The 18,108-nt window shown below is 41.7% G+C and overlaps 1 protein-coding gene across 1 annotated transcript; it reads left to right on the plus strand.

Annotated features, from left to right (window-relative positions):
* Positions 1-468: 468 nt before the first annotated feature.
* lypla2 (lysophospholipase 2) lies at positions 469-15,736 on the plus strand. The gene is made up of 10 exons (XM_061060336.1): positions 469-542; positions 8,097-8,189; positions 11,143-11,174; positions 12,395-12,460; positions 12,671-12,718; positions 12,887-12,957; positions 13,598-13,671; positions 14,305-14,406; positions 14,550-14,720; positions 14,963-15,736. The coding sequence occupies exons 2-10, from the start codon at positions 8,112-8,114 to the stop codon at positions 15,011-15,013; spliced, it is 693 nt and encodes a 230-aa protein (XP_060916319.1). The 5' UTR covers positions 469-542; positions 8,097-8,111; the 3' UTR covers positions 15,014-15,736.
* Positions 15,737-18,108: the final 2,372 nt, after the last annotated feature.

Here is an 18,108-nt window from a genome sequence, read left to right on the forward strand (position 1 = left end):
AATTTGCTTTGACCTTGACCCTTGACACATTTTATCTACTGACCTGGTAATGCTGCTTCTGGCTTTTTTTATTTATTTTAATTTTTTAATGTACTTATTTTTATTCCACCTTACCTATACATCAGAATATTATTATTAATACTTAATTGTGTATATTTATGTTTATTTTATTTATTTTTCACCAAGTGCCTCAACAACTATTCTTTAATTTTAGCCGTCAACAGACTATGGCGAGGTAGTGAGTGACAGCAAGGGGTGGGGGATTGTATTGGGGTGGGATCTGTTTGTGTTAATGTGTGTAATTATCTAAAATTCAATAAAAATAACTTTGAAGGAATATAATGAGATTTATAATACACTATTAATTTCTACGTGACTATTGTATTGTAAATCTCATTATATTCCAGGCGACCTATTTCATTGGCGCTGATTTACGGAAGGGCGTTGCTAGGCACTGACGTCACCACGCTCTATCCCCGCCCCCTGCTTGTGTGCGGCTAGTAGCGGAAGTTCCGTTCCGTCGAGAACTGGGACAGCAAGCGGTGAGTGTATGAATTTGTATCGGCTAGCGGGCCGCGGTTGTAATTTTCACCTCTTTATCCCGGTCCAAAATGTGTTTTTGACTTGAGCACCGCGATGCTTGAGGTGTCTAATACCGAACCTGGTCGTGTTAGAGGCGCGAATTTAAAAGCGCGAGGTTATCTTGAAGTAGACGGAGAAAGACACCGGTAGAAGACAATGCAGTTTAGTGTGTGTGTGCGACGTTAGCTAGCATCTCTACCTTACTACCACTAGCCCCGGTTATTGTGTAGATGTGTGTGTGTGTATGTGTGTGTGAGAGAGAGAGAGAGAGAGAGAGAGAGAGTGAGTGTGTGTGTGTGTGTGTGTGTGTGTGTGTGTGTGTGTGTGTGTGTGGCTAAACCGGGATTAAACTTGAGTGCTGAATGCCATCACTATTGAGGATGATGAGGATGGGTCAAATAACACAGTTAAGCTTCAACCATTCATTGTCTCCTATCTCCTTTCTCTCCCACTCGCTCCCTCTCCTTGAACTGCCGCTTCTGAATTTTTATTTTTCATCATATTAGCCTTTGCATTTGCTGGGGTTTTCGGTTTTTAAGCGTGATATCTAACCGAGATGTGAACCTCCATCAGTGCAGAATGGGGTTATCTGCTGGTGTATGGGAGGAGGAGGGGGGGGGGGGGGGGGGATGCCTGTCACTCAATGCCGCATATTATCCTGTTGTTTGCCAGCCATCCGTAGCCACTGAGCAAAGAGCTGCCTGTGTGCAGCAGCCTGGTGTGTGTGTGTGTGTGTGTGTGTGTGTCGTTTGACTGCAGCACGCTTCTGTTTTTTTCATGTTTGCCTTAAATGTAATTGGAGTCATGCAGGATGGAGACTCGTGATCTGCTTAAACTTGGCTGTAACACATGCGTCCTTTTATCTGGTCTTGCTGTCTTTTCCTGTTTTGTGTCACCCTGAAAGAAACAATAATCTTTTTTTCTTGCATAACCAGTAGTATCAGAGTCATTACTTTGATCTTTCACAGCAGTGTAAATGTCACTCTGATGTAGGGCTGGGACATGCACCGAGTTTTTAAAGATATATCATGTGTTTCCAGAGGCAATGTCTTTGATATCGTTGTAGTTCATGTTGCATTAAAATAAGGTTATATGTTTCTCCTCTCACTGTCTGTCCCTCTTCGCCCTGCTCCGCCTCTCTCCCTTCTTTGCATAACAAATCACACAGCACAGTATGTATTTTGTTATGCAGGAAAGGAACATTATTTATTCATTTTTCTTTATTTATTGAATATTTTTCTTTAATATCAAACATTTTTTTATTTTAAAAACATATCCAGATTTGATTTTTGGTTCCTATGGCCCAGCCCTACTTTGATGTAATCCAAACACTTCCTCTAATTAAGAAACCCTGACTTCCCCTCGAGACGTTTTAAAGGTCTTTTGGCTTTAAATGCTTTTAGGAGACTGTTGACAATAGACGGATGAAGAGGGGTGAGGGGACCGGGAGATGACAGGGTCCCCCATCTGGACTCGAACCAGCAGAGACGAGAAATAACGTCAGAGACTTCAGAGCAACACACCGCCCAAACTAACTGTAAACCACACAAAGTCATGACCCGGAAAGCATCTCATAATTTATTTCCGTTGATGTACTTATCATTTATTTAATTCATTTAAATTGATCATTAAAATAACTGATATTGCATCCTTTTAAAACACTGTTATATTGGAAATTTGGAAAACCTTACTAAGAATAAGGACAGTTTACTGTTAACAGCTACGACGGGGAAATGGTTGCCCTTAATCTTTGATAATTGATTTAGATGAGAAAAGAAGTTGGAGCTGGTTTGACTGGCTGATGGACAGGAAGTGATTCTCCAACATATTTGATAATTGATTGAAATAGAATAAAAAATACCACATTGGTTTTCTTCCAAAATTATGTCAATTTAGGATTTGTTAAGAATACAAATTATATTTTAAATGACAGAAGGGGAACCTTTTTTTTAAAAACGTTTCACTTATTTTTCCTCTCAAAGACAAAGTGATGATCTCAGAACATTAGCTTTTAAAAAAAAAAAAAAACCACACCACCAGCGTGTAGTCAGTACTTGTTCTCATTTCTTCTCCCTTAAAGGTTGATGCATTGTTTGTGCATTTTCATCCACGACCTGAATATTCATCATTATTATTTGTTATTAAGGGTTGTGGAATATCAAAGAATCATTAATAATCAGGTTTTTTTTTTCTGCATCCATTCAGTTCTTCACAGAGTGCACAGTCCGCCGATGAATGCAATTAGATACTCCAAAATCAAAGATCACATTGACTTCACATACATGAACTACAAGTCCTTTCTTTTAGTATTTCTTTAACCCAACGTGAATCGGACTCGATGCTTGTGCACAGCACGACACTATTTATAACCGCCGGCCTCCTCCAGATGCACAGAGAGCGAGCCATTGTGTCTTAGCGCGTGCATGAAAAACCCACATGGCGCTTTATGCAGGGTGTGTGCAGTACAGGTCATTGTTAATCTGCTGAACAATAAGGGGTGGACAAAAAGGGTATACAAGTGATTAACAGCCTCTTTGCATATGCTAACTATTCCTGGATGCTTGTCCTACTTGTTGGAACAGATTGTCCGTTGTTCCTGCACTCCTTCACCTCTCACTCCTCAGAGTATTTTTCTCATTATATCTTTATTTATTTCCCTCCGCTCTCTTTCTTTTAGTCTTATTATCTGTGCGGCTCAGGCTGATCCCATTTAAATGCGACAAAATTACATTTGTTATAAAAAACATAAAAAGGCGTTTAACACTGAAGTAGAAATTTTACGACTGTGGAAGAACATCTTGTGACGCACGTTTTAATCACATCACAGTTTGTTCCTGTCATTTGGTCCAAAAGGAGGTGTCGAGCACAGCTTAATATGCCTGGTGGAAAACTGGAAGAAGCAATCGCATCTTCTAGTAAATTCAAAGCACCAACCAAGGCCAGTTGCCTTTGGATCAAGCTTTGAAAGCACCAACCAAAATTAAAAAAAACTAATGAAATATGAAAGAAAGTAATTTTAGCGAAATGTAACTGCGGCGACTAAAAGTGAGAGGGCTGGTTCTGCAGAGAAATGGCTGATGTATACTTTTAAAAATAAGTGAAAAAACAATAAATATAAAACTTTATCTTCATCAAAATGGTGTGGCAGATCAAACAAAGCACGTCTTTGTAAATGTATGTAAGAAAAGACCAATTCTGCATTAACCGTCCGTACAGAAGACATAATCTAACAACGCCAGATTTAACGTTAAAACTTCAAAAAATTAGCTTCTCTATCGATATTGTGATTGTGTAGAACTACCCACAGCATTCATATGAAGACAAACTTGTCGTCATAACGTCGGGCTCTATAGCGTCCAAGCGACAACATCTGTGGTTGAAAATGAAGCCGTTGCAGAAGTTCAAAATCCTGCAGTTCGTCGAGGGTCCACTTGGGGCGGCGGTAGTCCGTTGTTATGATACGAGAAGACCACTTTCACACCGCTGTCGCGCACCACTCGTATTATAGGTAGCCTACTAATGGAGAAGAATGTCTGATTAAAAAGTTGAAAATGGCGCTGGCGTTGTCAGCCCTTGGTCTGTTAGTGGAAAAAGAAATGAAGAGGCGGAGGCGACAAATAAGGAGAAACCGCACTAATGGGTGACAGCATGGATACTACAGTGGCACGCTCAAGGGGATTTCCTGAACCTGTGGCGAGAGTTGGAGAGAAATGAAACCTCCCAACAGACAATCAGAGAGATTCTTCTCAACAACCGCTGATGCTGGTTCAACTGGTCAAATTGGCTGGACACACCGCAAAAACTAGGGGGGACAACGGCTCACCGACGGACCAATGGCTGACCATCTCCTTGGTGTCTCCTTTAGGTTGACTGAAAGTTTCCAGCATGGAGACCGCCATCGACAGGACTCCACTTTAAACTTTAACATTTCTTTTTACAAATCTAAATGATATTTTTCAACTTTACATGAAAAGTAGATAGCCACGTTAGCTCTGCAGCTACAATGTTCCCCGTACATATTTAAAACCACTGAGGAAGTTTCCCCTCCCCCTTCTTTTTAACACGTTAACATTTCATCTCGACCTTTGTGCTGCACAGAAAGAGGCTATTTCCTGGTGCTTTAACCCTGCAACTTATTATTCTGCCATTACTCATTTATCAAAGGTCAGGATGTAGTGCAAAAACAGTCTTCTTTTGTCCACACTGTGGCTCGTTGAATCACTCGTTTACCTCCAGCTTCCGTGTATTTTGACCTTCAGAAGGTAATTTATGTGGGCAAACACATAAACAGAGCGCGGCAGCTTTAAGCTTCCTCTGCCGTAACAGCGGTGGAATTTTAACACCCGTAGACTATAATCCCGCTCCAGGTTTACACATTAACCTCAGCGTCTGAGACATTCCCCCCCCCCCCCCAGTCTTCTCATCGGCTGTTTACCAATCAGACCGCTCGCCGTCTGACCCGCCCGGCTCGTCTCATTTCTCGCTCTCCTGTCCCACATCATCACAAAGTTAGAGGGCATTAAGGAGTGAAAGCTGTTACTGCCGGGCTTTACTGTAAAACAACATCCTGATCTGATGTCTGTTATCGAACGTCTGACTCACGGTGCAGAGAGGTGCACGCCTGCAGCCGCTTCACCGTGCAGGGAGAGAGAGAGAGAGAGAGAGAGAGAGAGAGAGAGAGAGAGAGGGAGTGGTTCATTTGGTTAATGAGTCTGGTGGTCACTAGCTGACTTCAGAAACCTGCCCGACACACTCAAACACAAACCTGATGACCTCTGCTGTGGGCTCAGCAGCAGGTGCATTGTGGGTTTTTGTGTGTTAGAAGTATGTGCAGCTTTGTCCCGGCCTGCGTTCTGAGTCGGCTGTGTTGTTGAGTGAGCTGCTCGCTGTCGATTGCTAATGTGAAAACACAACATGACAGATAAGCCCTGCACGTTGTTAGAAAAACATGCAATGTGCAATAACATCGTTCAATATGGCAACAACGTTTGTGTTGTAAATTATAAAAACTAAGGAGTGCCTACTTTCTGCAACACAGTTTTTATGTATCTGCTGTTCTTCAAGTTTTATACAAAACCTGTTTGCAACTTGGCTGCTGCGTTTTTTTTCTCCAGGTGGCCGTATGCTGCTACAAACGCTTTTAACTCATTGAAAACAAATGTGCTGGCGCTCAGAAAAAAACGCTCAGTGGACTGGACACAGATCATAAGTAGACACCAATTATCCACATTTAACTGTATCAAAATGTTGTGAAAGGAGTGGCTAGCTCTGTTTCATTGTGCTGGTTCAATTCCTCGTCACGACCGGGCCTTTCTGTTTTCTGAGGTTGCAGGTTCTCTACCAAAGACATGCGTGTCAGGTTAATTGTTAGGTTGTAACACCCATGCCCGTAGGTGTGACTGTGCCTGGTAGACTGTCTCTCTGTGTGTGTCAGCCCGCCTCTCGCCCAACGACATGGAAATGGTTTATTGCAATTTATTTAGAGCATAGTCGCATCGCAATAAAGATGAAATAACGATCCGTTGCGCATGCCTTTCATGGATACTTCTGTACACAATGTAAGTACAGTATTACAAGTGTCGTCGAGTTTCCTGTTTTTTTCCTGTTTTGAATGAGCTCTCCTCGTCCTGTCGAACAGGTTTAGATGAATAGAAATGTAAAATGAAAATCGACCTTCAGCGCATACTGAATTCAATAGAATATAACTTCCTGTATTTTTTATACATTTCTATCATTGCAGCACTTCTTTATTATATCTGAAAGCGCACTCACAGAGCAGACATCCGCCCAGGCCGTCCATTCAGACTTTTATTGGACACGGCTCTGCAAGCGCGTCCACTTTATCTGTCTGGATGTGTTTCTAAAGCATCAGGATACAAGCTTCAGAAGAATATTGTAAACATTTCACATCCTTTATGTACATTTTTGACGAAAAGAAGTCATGATTCTGGACACACGATAATTACACATCAAATGTGGAAATAAGACGATCAACATGCAGCTATTTCTTTTTAACCTGTTCCTCCACGCTGAATCCCGACACAGATACGGTCATGTAAACTGGGTCAGTAGCTCTTCTGCAAATATGTAGGGTTGTTAAAATACCAGAATTTTAAAGATATTCATACCTGTTTGGATATCTTAGCATCAAAAGTAGAAGTCCTCGGCCGTCGATAAGGGGACCTTTTATTGTTTTTAATCTCAATCTGTTGTCTCCTGCACACGGTCCAGATTGCAGAAAAATGCATTAAACCAGTGGCTCCCAAAAGTGGGGGTCGGGACCCCTGGGGGTCGCAAGACACTGAGACGGGGGTTGCGAGATTCCTTCCAAAAACATGTAAAAATTATTTACCCATTATTGTGAAAATATATACAAGAAACAAATTTAAAGAGATTACATGTGTTGTACATTTCTAAAATGATATTAAGGGTTGTGTGGCGTTCTGATATTTGGGGGTCGCAGGCTTAAAAGTTTGGGAACCCCTTCTTTAAACACTCGTAACACTTTACCATTCTGAACACTTTGAAAAACTGGCAATCTATTAAAATTAGTAAGAGGTGATGAACTCTTGAGGCCAAAATCGGACAACAAACTGTTTAAACATTGACCACATGTGTCAAAACCTACGGACAAAACGAGCGCCACACGGTATGAGGCGCTGTCCTCGTTTAATCTCGTTTATCTTGTTTTTATGATCCTCGGAAGCCAAAATCATAATCGAAATTGAAACTCGATTTGTGCAATTTAAAAGGTGCTCTCTCTCGCTCTCATTTGCTCGCTGCAGCTTTCTGTCTTTTTTAAGATCTTCCATATCGTCGATCGCTTAAATAACGGAGATTGTGTTGTTTTCATCATGTGGTACAGATGTATCGAACACTTTAACGACTTCATAAGAATGTACTACTGTTATAATGGTGATTGTATGGCGTGTGTGGAGTCTGTAAAAGCCAAAAACAGGACGAAAATGTTCCTCCGAGCACCCACAGAGTGGCCGTTGAAGCTTGTCGCTCTGAGTAACATTTGAAGGCTGTGTTTATTAAACATTAACCAACATGAACATATTAAGATGTTCTCGTCTTTTTCACAGCTGGACAGACGATGACACGGTTTCCAAACATTTTTAATAGATTTCTAAATTAAACAGAAACCTCCCTCATGGATATAATGTCCTTGTTCGCTTTTATGAGGTGCACGGCTCACTAATCCTTCAGACTTTAACCGGAGGAAACCAGTCTTCATGAATTTAATAAGATGTAATCAAATGACTCCAGAGCCTCAGGTGTAAGCTGATTAATGTTTTTGTTTTGAGAGACATTTAAGCGTCTGTTAAATGCTCCGGCAGCTGCACAGGAACAAGAAATGTAACAACTGGAGAGATGTGCACATCTTTCAGAAATCTGTTCTAACTTCCTGAGTTGAATAACACGCTCTCTGTTTGGTCTTGATGCTCATGACTACATGTGTAATGTAAGTGTAGTCGTCTGACGTCTGTGTCTCTGTCTTCTCTCTGCAGCATCTTCTACAGTGTATGTGTGGCAACAACATGTCTGTGCCGCTGCTCACCGAGGCTGTGACGGTGTCTGCCAAGGAGAAGGAGACTGCAGTGGTGAGTTGAAGCACCAATCCTCACACTGTTTTTTTTTGTTTTTTTTTAATTTTGATGAAATTGAGACCCATGAAAGGAGCTTAGAGAGAGCTCCAGATATGAGAGGAAGAGAAGGCCCTCTTCAAGAGTCGTGACGGATCAGACTGAATCTTTTCTTTTGCAGATTTATCTCAGGCTGGCTGCGTTGCACCAGATCAGATCTATGCTGGGGTATCGGGTTCGGCCGATTAAAATTCAGGGACGGACGGGCCAAATTTGATTTCAATATTTAGGTTTTAAAATGAGCGAAGTGTGCTCTGGTAACGTGCACGCTCTGCAAGCTTTTTCTCAGCAGAACTGTAGCCCTTTATCAGACGTCTTTTTTTTGTGCTGTCATCACGTCTTCGTACATTCATATTGATTCTACAACGGCGTAATATTGTTGTCCCAGTCTGTGAATTAACATTACATTTCGGCGTTGTAGAAGCACAGCACAGCGGGAGCTTCACATACACACACACACACACACACACACACACAGTCAGACATGCAGACACACACAGCGCTGTGCTCCCCCACTTGTTCCACTGAAACCGTCCCTCCTCTGTAACGCCTCTATTATCACTTCGTCCCCCAATTGCGCCTTCCATGACATTCAGATTGGAGGCGAAACGCCACAGGGGCGTAAATATCACGGCTTGAATCGGCAGTCTGAAAAGAGCTACTGACATCAGGTCACACAAAAAAGGACTAATTAAATAATAAGATTTGAACGTGGCCTGTTTCTACATTTCTTAAAAAATGAAATTACAAATAGTTTATTAATTATCGGATTCGGTACCTCAATGCATCTTCAGATTGACCTTAAAGTTAATACGGGGAACATTTACAGATTTGCATTTTAGCCGTAATTTTGAATGTTGTTCCACACGGGGAAAATCCTCAAATGATTTCTATCATTCGTTTCACTGCGTCCTCTCCTCTGTAATCAGCACACCTGTAGCTGCAGCTGTAACAGGAGATGTAACAGGTTCATCACAGTAAGCAGCACATTGTGTCAATGCTCTGCTGGATCTGACGGTAAAAATGATAAAAGGAGCTGTGAGAAGCAGAGAGAAAACAAAACGGGATCCAAGCTCTGAAACCCGACATGAAAGACAAACGTTTTAACATCCTCTTGATATCCAGCCAGCGAGCGGCGAATCGTCAGCTTTCTGGACTGTTTTTTACTTCCTTTCATGGTTTCTCTGCGGGGAGTAGTGTGTGTGTGGAAACTGATAGCTGGAGCTAATCCTGGAAAGAACAACAGATTGGCACACATGTAGAGGAGCAGCAGTACAGCTTGTTCACAAGAGTGATGTAATCTCATAAACTGCCTGGAAGTTCACAGATAGGTTTGAATATTGTACACTGAGTTAGGCAAGGAAACTTTATTTATGGAGAATTTATGCACAAAGGAAACTCAGTGTGATCACACAGGAAAGACTTCACAAATATTACAATACAGATAAAACAGGAGTACGTCAAAAGAGACTTAAAAAACAATTAGATTACATAATAATTATTTGTGAAGTGCAATGATATCAAAATAAAGACTAAGCTTAAAGGCTCATCCAAAGGCACATGATGACATCTCATCTCTGATGGCGGCCCGCTCCAGTTCCAGACAGCGTAGAGACTAAATGCTGCTTCGCCAGGTTTAGTCAGGAGGACTCTGGACTGCACCAGGTCACCAGAGTCAGTAGATCGGAGGTTTCCGCTTGGTTGATACATTTTAAACATGTCAGAAGTGTGGAAATGTGGAGTCATGTGCTCCATGTTTTTGGTCCTGGTCTGAATTCTAGCTGAGCTGCAGCTGTTTAATCGACTTTTTAGGAAGTCCAGTCAGAAGACCATTACAGTAGTCAACCTTTGACCCCGTGTCCACTTCATGTTTCTCTCCGGGCAGGAAAGAACTTCCTGTACACTCAGGAGCACGCTGCACGTCTGTCCTGTCTCTATGACAACAGTCTGTTGACAACGGGCCGCTGTATGACCGACACTGTTCCGTTACTTTTTACTGCATGTTTTATATACATGATCTTTTATTTCCAGATCAGACGCGCAGTGAGGAGGATGTGGGTACAAGACACGATTTCTCTGAAGAAAACATCTGCCGAACTGTATTGGGTAGAGACAAACAGAGCGACAACAATGAATAAGATAGATTTAAAGCTACAACATTGGCAATAATAGTCAAAGTATGATGTACCGATTCTCTGCTCAGATTATCTTTTAGTGTGAGTGGAACAAAGTTACAATCTTAACGTCCCCGATCTGCCCGGCGATCGTCGTGGACGGCCCGATTTATTTCAAACATGTTTGATATTTAGTATTTAAAATCTTAACATGAAAAGTCCGGCAGAAGTTGCGTGTTACTGTAGTCATGGCGACCAGTGGCAGGACGCAAACCGGCATTTTTTTGGGGGGGAGTTTTTGGTAGGCAGATCATTAGTGCAGCACTTTTCTGAAACTTGTATCCTTATATCTACGAGTGTTTTAAATTTCCTGTATCCCACAACAACTTCCACTTCCTTCTGTTTCACCAACCGCCGTCCGTTGGAGTATTCAAATTAAACTTTATTAACAATTGTCAACGCTCCGTCCCGATTTCACTCGTACAGTGTGAGCTCTCCGGCTGTACCCGACAATCGGGTCGTACAGTGTGAGCACGTACATCGCAAGGTCTGGTCGGGCGTCGTAAAGGATTCAGTCGTACAGTGTGAGCGGACATGCCACCCCGACTTTTATACAATCGGGGGAAAATCGCACAGTGTGAGCCACGCTTTAGCAGATATAAACATGATGAAACAGGGAGGGCTGATTGTGTTCATTACAGAAGTCGAAGAGGAGCTTAGATTCACTTTAACTTCTTTAATAATAACGATAACAGACGTAACGCTGAGTCATCCGTTCTGTTTTTAATATGTTGCAGGTGATCTTCCTTCATGGACTGGGAGACACAGGGTGAGTTATGTTTACATCATATATTAAAAAAGAAACAAATATTCTTTAGAGAAATCCTCTTTTTATATTGTCTTTTATTACCTGGAATACAATATTAGCGGGTTAAAGTAACACACAGGATGTGTTAGAGGAAGACCCTTGTGACAGTAAACATGTTTTTCTTTGTGATTAATCTAATTAAATTCTCAGTAATTCACGATATCTCTATTAAAGATCCCCACAGACACAGATGTTTTAAAGGTCACATATTCTCCTCCTTTTCAAAAAGTTTAAATAAGTCTCAGAGCCCCCCAAAACATGTCTGAAGTTCCTTGTTGTAAATCCACTCTGATCCTGTATTTGATCATGCCTATAAACCCCTCTATTTCAGCCCTGCTCAGAACAGGCTGTTTCTGTGTCTGTACCTTTAAATATGTAAATGAGCTGTGTCTGACCACGCCCCCTCTCTGCAAGGGCTTGGGTCGGCTCGGGCTTTCTCGCTCCATGCCCTATTGTTTACGGAGAGAAGGCAGACTCAGGGGGCAGAACAAACACCTAGCTGTATGAGTGTCACCCACCTGGGGGAGGGGCTACTGCCCTTTGTGATGTCATAAAGGGAAAATCTCCAAACGGCCTTTTTGAGCACACATTTTCTGAAGAGTGGCGCAGGCAAAAGACAGACAGGATGGACTTTTCTTATAACTGGGGGATTTGTAGACAGACTAGGGACACATGTTAGAGAAACATGTTGAAGTGTTTTTTTGCATATGTGACCTTTAAATCTGAATTATTTCAATGCACTTTTCACAGTGTTGTCATTTAGTAGACACTGAAATGTTTTGCTTGTTTAGGTTGGGAATCCAAACCTCCAGAATTTTCATGTCTAGCCTTCGTCTTATTGTCAGGTTTCTGTTCTCACTGCGTCAGATACTTGAAGTGGTTAAATGTTGGCTCCACTTTTACAAAGTTAAATTTCATAAAACTCGACGAACATCATGAAGAACTTGTTCAAAAAGCTCTCACCTCAGCACACTCACTTCCACTCAAACTGTGTCGTCTGTCTTTATGCCCTGCGGAGATGTTAACGTGTTGAAGTGACTTATACTTTCATTCAAAGATCACATAACGATCTACAGACATTTGACTTCACTGTAATCTTTACGGGTTTGATGTAAAGAAGTCGGTTAGTTGAAGCTGGAATCAAAGACTTCCTTTCTCTGTTTTTTTTCCCCTCCTCTCAGGCATGGATGGGCGGAAACTCTGACGGAGATTCAGCCGTCTCATGTCAAGTTCATCTGCCCCCACGCGTAAGTCTTCGTCTTCTCTAGGCTCCGAGGGGGTCTCAACTAGTATTCATTGATACGTTTGTGAAGAGTGAAGCACAGATGTATAAGACTAATTTCTGTGATTAAAATTCTACATTTACAATCAAACAAAATAATAACGATGATTTGATTTTATTCTCAAATGATTTCCTTTTTGAGTTTAAGATCTTTGTTTTTGATTCTTTCCTGCAGGCCCTCAATCCCCGTCACTCTCAACATGAAGGCGACGATGCCCGCTTGGTGAGTTGGCGTGATGTACGAAACAGCCTCTAAGCTCAACAGTGGGTGCCATTGTTTCCGTGGAAACCACAATAGGGCCCCCATACTGGCACTGACAATACTGTGATTGTATCTATTGATCTGTTAAAACGCTGGCCTCTGCGTGTGTGTGTGTGTGTGTGTGTGCAGGTTTGACCTCATGGGCCTCAAACCCGACATCCCAGAGGACGAGTCTGGAATCAAGAGGGCAGCGGACAACAGTGAGTCCCATCCAAGACCCCCACCCCGCCCCGCCCCGCCAGAGAATACAACAACATTACGATGTGTTTAAATAGTTCAAAGCACAGGGTTTTTATTCCCCTTTAATTTAATACAGGCTCCATTCATTATGTATTTTATATATTATTCTCATCAATGCCTAAATTGAACATCCATGGCTACAGAACGCTTTGAATTACTATCATCAGCCTGTGGTTGTTGCATTTTCTGTCCACTAGAGGGCGACCTATCATTACAAATACACATCTGGAAACACTCCCAGCTGCTACTGTAGCTTCCTGCTCTGCTTAGCAATAATTAAGCTGATGAAAAGAGAGAACGACATTCTCATCCAGCAGTAATTTGAGCTTTGATTGATGATATTTGATTCAACTCTTTAAATAAGTTCTAACACGCTCAGAGAGAGAGAGAGAGAGAGAGAGAAGACGCAGCTTTATCTAACTTTAGATGCACGGGACATGACGACACAATGCTTAAAAAATAAGATAATTTATAAATGTAGTAGCAAATCTTCACATCTGCCCCACATCTCCTCGTCTCAACATTCAGGGTGTTCAGTGTGCATTAAACTCGTCGCACTGACATGTTTGAGTAACTTCTTTGTGCTTCTTTTCCATTCAGTCAAGGCGATAATCGAACATGAGGCCAAAAATGGGATTCCCCCGCACCGCATCATTCTCGGTGGCTTCTCTCAGGTGAGGACTTCGTGTGTTGTTTTGCACAAAAGAAAACACTGGCTCACAGTTAGAGATGAGCCCAAATAACCGGCTTAAAGATTTAACACCATCACCCCTCGCTCGTCAGCACCAGGATTACAAGTCGCCTAAACTAATTATTAATATTTGTATGAATTCAAGCCAACAATGTTGGTAACATGCTTTTTCTAAACTGTGACGTAGAGACCCGCCACAAGCCGGGGCTGCAGCAGCTTCAGTAAAGAGCCACTACCTTATTACTCTATGAACCAGATGTAGACAACGGACAGCGTCTCGTAGGAGCAACTTGGCAGAGTTTGATCTAGAAAAGGTTAAGTTGTATGAAGGATGTGTCAGGTTGAAGTGATGCATAATCACTCGACCGAAGCAATGCATCACCGCATGTAAGCTGCAAGGAGGACTGCAGGCTGGTGGTGCTAGCTCTGCTAACGTTAGCCACACTCGACGAACCAATCAGACACCGTTTCCCCACTGATGCTGGGAAACCTCATTTAGTGGTGTTTTCTCGACTTTAGACTTTCCGTCCTGTCAGAACAGTCTCTTGGAACATCGATAATCACAATAAATGAAGACATGTAAACAAGTAATAAACTTCTCTCTCTCTCTCCTCAGGGTGGGGCTTTGTCCTTGTATACCGCCTTGACCTGTCAGCATCAGTTGGCTGGTGTTGTGGCCCTCAGCTGCTGGTTACCACTTCACAGGAGTTTCCCATCGGTAAGGTCACGCTGGAAGAGAAGTCACATAGCTTTCGACCCGTCATATAGTAAATGAATGCAGAACATTTAAACCAGAGTGCTGCTGTCTTCAATCCTCCTGAAAACCACACTTTTACATCTGTGTTGTGTTTGTATCTGCAGGCGTCAAGCGGCAACAAGAACATCCCGATCCTGCAGTGCCACGGCGAGAATGACTGCATGATCCCGTCGCAGTTTGGTGCCATGACATACGAGAAACTCAGATTGATAGTCAACCCTGATCTGGTCAACTTCAAAACGTATCCAAACCTCTCTCACAGCTCCTGTCCTCAGGTACTGCACCGCCGACTGCGTGTTATTTATCGCAATAAATGTGTCCTTTATTTGAATACTCATGTTGCGCAATCAATAAAATTCAAATTAATTTAAAAACTTTAACGATGCAAAGTTGTCCCCCCCCAGCGGGTGCACTTACACGTGTCCTTTAATAAACCACATACGGCCATTTGGATGAAGATTCTTGTCTTTCTCAGTCTATGACATCACTCATTTTCCTCTCGTTTTCTCTCTCGCAGGAGATGGTGGCTGTACGGGAATTTATCGACAAGTATTTGCCCCGAATCTGACCTCACCTCATCTCATCCCATCCCCCACTGTGACCCTCTGAGACACTGACCTCTCACCCCTGATCTGCCGCTCTCCCACAGGAAACAGCCATGAGCACCCCAACAACCCCATCTTCTACACACGTCGACAACGCACACACACACACACACACACACACACATAATCAAGATAATTTCATCCACACCGCTTTTACCTGCAGATTTGATCAAACAAACACACTGATCTGATTTTAAAATAAACATACCCAAGTGCTCGCACTCACAAGTCTTAGCCTCTCAGAGGGAGAGACGCTGACTCACACAAACAACATTCCCTTTGCTTTGAGTTTACGTCTGTGTGTCACCTCTCCACTTGTTCCCAATGTTGCTTCCCTTTCTTTGAGCCGTTTTACTCTCCATTACTTTGTTTCCCTTTTTTCATTGCTCTGTCATTAGCGAGAGATTTGGTGGAAACCGAAGAGTAAAATTGAGTCGATTAGGGATGCACCAACATGTAGGGATGCACCAATCTGGCTTCTTTTTTTTTTTTTACTCTCTTAAGTGATTCCTCTGGATTTGGGTATCAACAAATTCAAAATGTACTCTTTACACTATGACTGTTAAATGGGGGAAGTTGGTTAGTCAGTGGGTTTTGTTGTATTTAGCAGTGTGAGGCCGTTATTCAGAGAGGATAGGTATTGATCATGTTGGCAGTGTGAGCATTAAAAACCTCCAAACAAATGACACTTTTGGCTTTCTTCTTCCTTTAAGCAAAATGGACAATATTAAAGCAGCATGATACACGATGATTAGATACCCCCGTGTTAGACTCAATTTACACAATACCCAACTGAAGTAGGTATGGGACAGATTGTGCATCCCTACTATCACTGCAGTCAGACTGGATCTCACTTCCCAAAATGATGTCCATCAGGGCAGGAATTGTTTGCTTATTTGGCTCAAATTGACCAACTTCCTTTAGTTTGCACGGATTGAAATGTGATTGATAAAATCCGGAGTGCAGAAACTTACAGAAAAATGCTGAAATTGATCATTCTGGAAATATTTGATTTTTTAGTGTCTGAGGCGACCGACAGTAACATGTTTTGATAAAAGGCTGCGTCATTTACAACTTTACGGAGGTCATCCTGGGAGCTAAGCTACATCCTGCAGTTTATATATCCATTGAAGCCGAAGCAATTTCCTGTCTCCTGCTGGGTTTTTTTCCCGGCTCACAGCATCATCCGATTTCTCTGGGTGAAATTCAGTCCGACTGTGACTCCACTCAGAGCCTGCCTCTCTTGTAGTGAGTGCTGGTTTCTCACCAAACTCTTCCACCTCGCTGTAACATCCCCCTGCAGGGGTCATGCATCAGCAGCTTGACCTCTTAACCTTTGAACGCCCCTTTTTTTTCTCCTAACAAACAAAAAAGGAGGCCCTACATTACTGTTTAACTTCAAGTGTGATGAAGCATCTTGGAAAATATGAAATTAAATCCAATTGAAATAAAAGAAAACTAACCAATTGATGTTCTTGCCCCCCTGTGCTGTTTATTTCCAACCTCCAACACCTGCATGTGAGCTGTCTGTTTCGGTTTTGCAGAGTTACCTCTTGTGATTTTCTTCATTTTAAAACATCTAGAGTTTGACCCAACATGGGGGATGACTTTAACAGCGTGAGTTGCATGATCTAAGACCGCACACCATGAGTCGTTTCACTGTTTCCCCCGCTGACTTTTCCTCTTTAAAGCGTTTATCTTTTTACCATTCAAGTGCATCAGCCATACCTTAAACACATTTTTTAATCACTTAACCGACCATTTCAATTGTAGGGAAAATAATTCTTCCTCTGTATGTCTTTCCGCTACACTAGTACCCATTCATCCCCGAAAAAATCTATTAAAAAAAACCCTCTAATAGAAACAGAAAAGGTCAGATTTTAAAGTGAAACCCGACATGATTATAGTTCACCTCTTTAAAACAACAGAGGGCCTTAGCGAGAAGCTGTTCCAACGTGACCGAAGAGTGATTTTATTAGAAGTAAAAAATAAAACCTTGTTGATTGAACAACTCTTCAGCGGAGGAGTGTAACTCTGAGGAGTCGTGTGCTTAAAAATCTCTCTCTATATCAGGTGTATTAACTTTTTCCTTCTTGTGGATGTTAATTTTTTTTTGACCTGTTCTATATTCATGTTTAAAAGTTAACGTGGAAAAGGAGGAAAGACATCTGCTTTGATTGTTAATCACTAATCAATGAATGTCTCTCTCATCTCCTCGAGTGCTTTCTAAACTGCTTCCTTTGAGTTTGATTCTTCTTCTTCTGTTTCTTCACTAGTCCATCATTTCCCCCTAACGTGACATGTCTCCTGTTCTCTTCTATGTTGTCATATAACTTTCTACACGTGTTTTTGTTTATTGGACTTACCGTATGTTTTGTTGTGTGTTGTCATCTCAGCCTCTTCTTGTGTCTGTTTTTTAATCATGATTTACATAACGTAACATGATGAGGGGAGACTTGAGGTCTCTCCAATTTTTTTTTTGTTTGTTTCCAAAACACCTGTATGCAGAATAAATGACCCAAAAAAACATCTGAGTTCAGCGTCTTTTTTTTTTTATCACCCCATACTTCATGACAGAATCTAAATAAACATGTAAACAACATCTAATATAGAGTAGAAATTTTATTCTAAGAGAGACGAAGGCAAAAGAAGAAGATATATAGCCTATTTTATTGATCCAAAGAGGGTCCCCATTTACTAGTGAAACTGTATTTTCCTCTTACGGAAATTAAGTCGATCAGTCTGTTTTTCCATGGCTAAACAGGTGTAAAGGTCTTTTAAACAGTGTCTGACTGTTTGCATCTCAGTGCTTATCCAGGCTGTTGCAATAAAGTGTTTAGCCTGAAGTGAGCACAGAGTAAGTATCCTTTTTTTTGTCTCGGAAAATCTCAGGTTAGCTGGAAAGAGTCCAAGGAGAAATGGCAGGCAGCCTAATACAGATTCTATCAGATGTAGTTTGTTTGACCTTTTCTCAAATTAGCTCCAGCTAAATTATAAAAGAAACTGGACAAGTTAAGATAATTCATTTTATTATTTTTATAATTGTTATTATGGTTTC

This window comes from Labrus mixtus, chromosome 16, assembly GCF_963584025.1.
Source record: "Labrus mixtus chromosome 16, fLabMix1.1, whole genome shotgun sequence".
NCBI lineage: Eukaryota > Metazoa > Chordata > Actinopteri > Labriformes > Labridae > Labrus > Labrus mixtus.